General features: G+C 73.6%; 1 protein-coding gene across 1 annotated transcript in view; it reads left to right on the top strand.

Moving 5' to 3' along the window:
- The window catches only part of EXOC8 (exocyst complex component 8), a 2,220-nt gene extending 405 nt beyond the window's left edge, over positions 1-1,815 (top strand). The window contains exon 1 of the mRNA XM_029047702.2: positions 1-1,815. This exon is cut by the window's left edge and continues 405 nt beyond it. Coding sequence (XP_028903535.1) covers positions 1-1,744 — 1,744 coding nt within the window. The 3' untranslated portion in view covers positions 1,745-1,815.

The raw sequence follows: 1,815 nt of genomic DNA, 5'->3' as shown, positions 1-1,815 counted from the left end.
CGGGTCGGACGCCCCGGCCCCCCCGGCCGAGGACGGGCGGCAGCGCACGCTGACCACCCTGCTGGAGAAGGTGGAGGGCTGCCGGCCCTTGCTGGACACCCCCGGCCAGCGCCTGGTCTACAACGGCGACCTGGTGGAGTACGAGGCCGACCACATGGCCCAGCTGCAGCGGGTGCACGGCTTCCTCCTCTCCGACTGCCTGCTGGTGGCCACCTGGCTGCCCCAGCGGAGGGGCGTCTACCGCTTCAACGCCCTCTACCCCCTGGACGGGCTGGCCGTGGTCAACGTCAAGGACAACCCGCCCATGAAGGACATGTTCAAGCTGCTCATGTTCCCCGAGGGCCGCATCTTCCAGGCGGAGAACGCCAAGGTCAAGCGGGAGTGGCTGGAGGTGCTGGAGGAGGCCAAGCGGGCGCTGGCCGGAGAGCGGCGCCTGAGGCAGCAGGAGGCCGCCGCCCCCCGCCCGCCCCCGCCGCCCGCCGACCCCTTCGACGACGACGACGACGACGACCGGCGGCGGCCGGAGCGGCGGCGGCGAGAGGCGGAGGCCGGGCCGGCCGCGCCCGACTGGGTCCGGGAGCTGCCCGAGGACCTGGACGTGTGCATCGCCCAGCGGGACTTCGAGGGCGCCGTGGACCTGCTGGACAGGCTGGACCGCCACCTGCGCGCCGGCCCCCCGGCCCTCCCCGAGCTGCGGGCCCGGGTGGACGAGCGGGTGCGGCAGCTGACGGACGTGCTGGTGTTCGAGCTGTCCCCCGGCCGGTCCCTCCGCGGCGGGCCCCGGGCCACCCGCCGGGCCGTCTCGCAGCTGATCCGCCTGGGCCAGGGCACCAAGGCCTGCGGGCTGTTCCTGCGCAACCGGGCGGCGGCGGTGCGCGGCGCCATCCGCCAGCTGCGCATCGAGGGCTCCACCCTGCTCTACATCCACAAGCTCTGCCGCGTCTTCTTCACCGGCCTCCTGGAGACGGCCCGCGAGTTCGAGACGGACTTCGCCGGGGCCCACGGCGGCGGCTGCTACTCGGCCCTGGTGGTCTGGGCCCGGGCGGCCGTGGGCCTCTTCGTCGACGCCTTCAGCGGGCGGGTCTTCGACGGCAAGGAGAGCCTGTCCACGGCCGCCGAGTGCGTCAAGGTGGCCCGGGAGCACTGCCGCCGGCTGGGCGCCCTGGGCCTGGACCTCACCTTCGTCCTCCACGCCCTGCTGCTCAAGGACATCCGGGGGGCCCTGCGCGGCTACAAGGAGATCGTCGTCGAGGCCGCCAAGCACCGCAACTCCGAGGAGATGTGGCGCCGAATGAACCTGCTGACGCCCGAGGCCCTGGCCAAGCTCAGGGAGGAGATGCGGCAGTGCGGCGTGGGCCCCGGCTTCGAGCAGTACGCCGGCCAGGACGCCTGCTGGGTGGGCCTCAGCTACACCGTCGTCGCCTTCACCAAGCAGACCGTGGGCTTCCTGGACGAGGCCCTGAAGCTCTACTGCCCCGAGCTGCACACGGTGCTGCTGGAGAGCCTGGTGGAGGTCATCCTGGTGGCCTTGCAGCACGTGGACTACAGCCTGCGCTGCGAGCAGGACCCCGACAAGAAGGCCTTCATCCTCCAGAACGCCACCTTCCTCTACCAGGCGGTCCTCCCCGCCGTGGAGCGCCGCTTCGAGGACGGCGTGGGCAGGCCGGCCCGCCAGCTCCAGGATCTGCGCAGCGGGGCCTGGCTGGTCCGCGTCAACCCCGAGAGCACCACCTCGGTGGTCTGAGCCCCGCCGGGGCGGGCCCCGGGGCCCCCGCTCGGCGTGGTGCCGGGGGACCGGAGCCCCGGGGGGCCCGG

The sequence above is a fragment of the Ornithorhynchus anatinus genome, chromosome 19, assembly GCF_004115215.2.
Source record: "Ornithorhynchus anatinus isolate Pmale09 chromosome 19, mOrnAna1.pri.v4, whole genome shotgun sequence".
Classification (NCBI taxonomy): domain Eukaryota; kingdom Metazoa; phylum Chordata; class Mammalia; order Monotremata; family Ornithorhynchidae; genus Ornithorhynchus; species Ornithorhynchus anatinus.
This window is presented reverse-complemented; position numbering and strand designations above follow the sequence as displayed.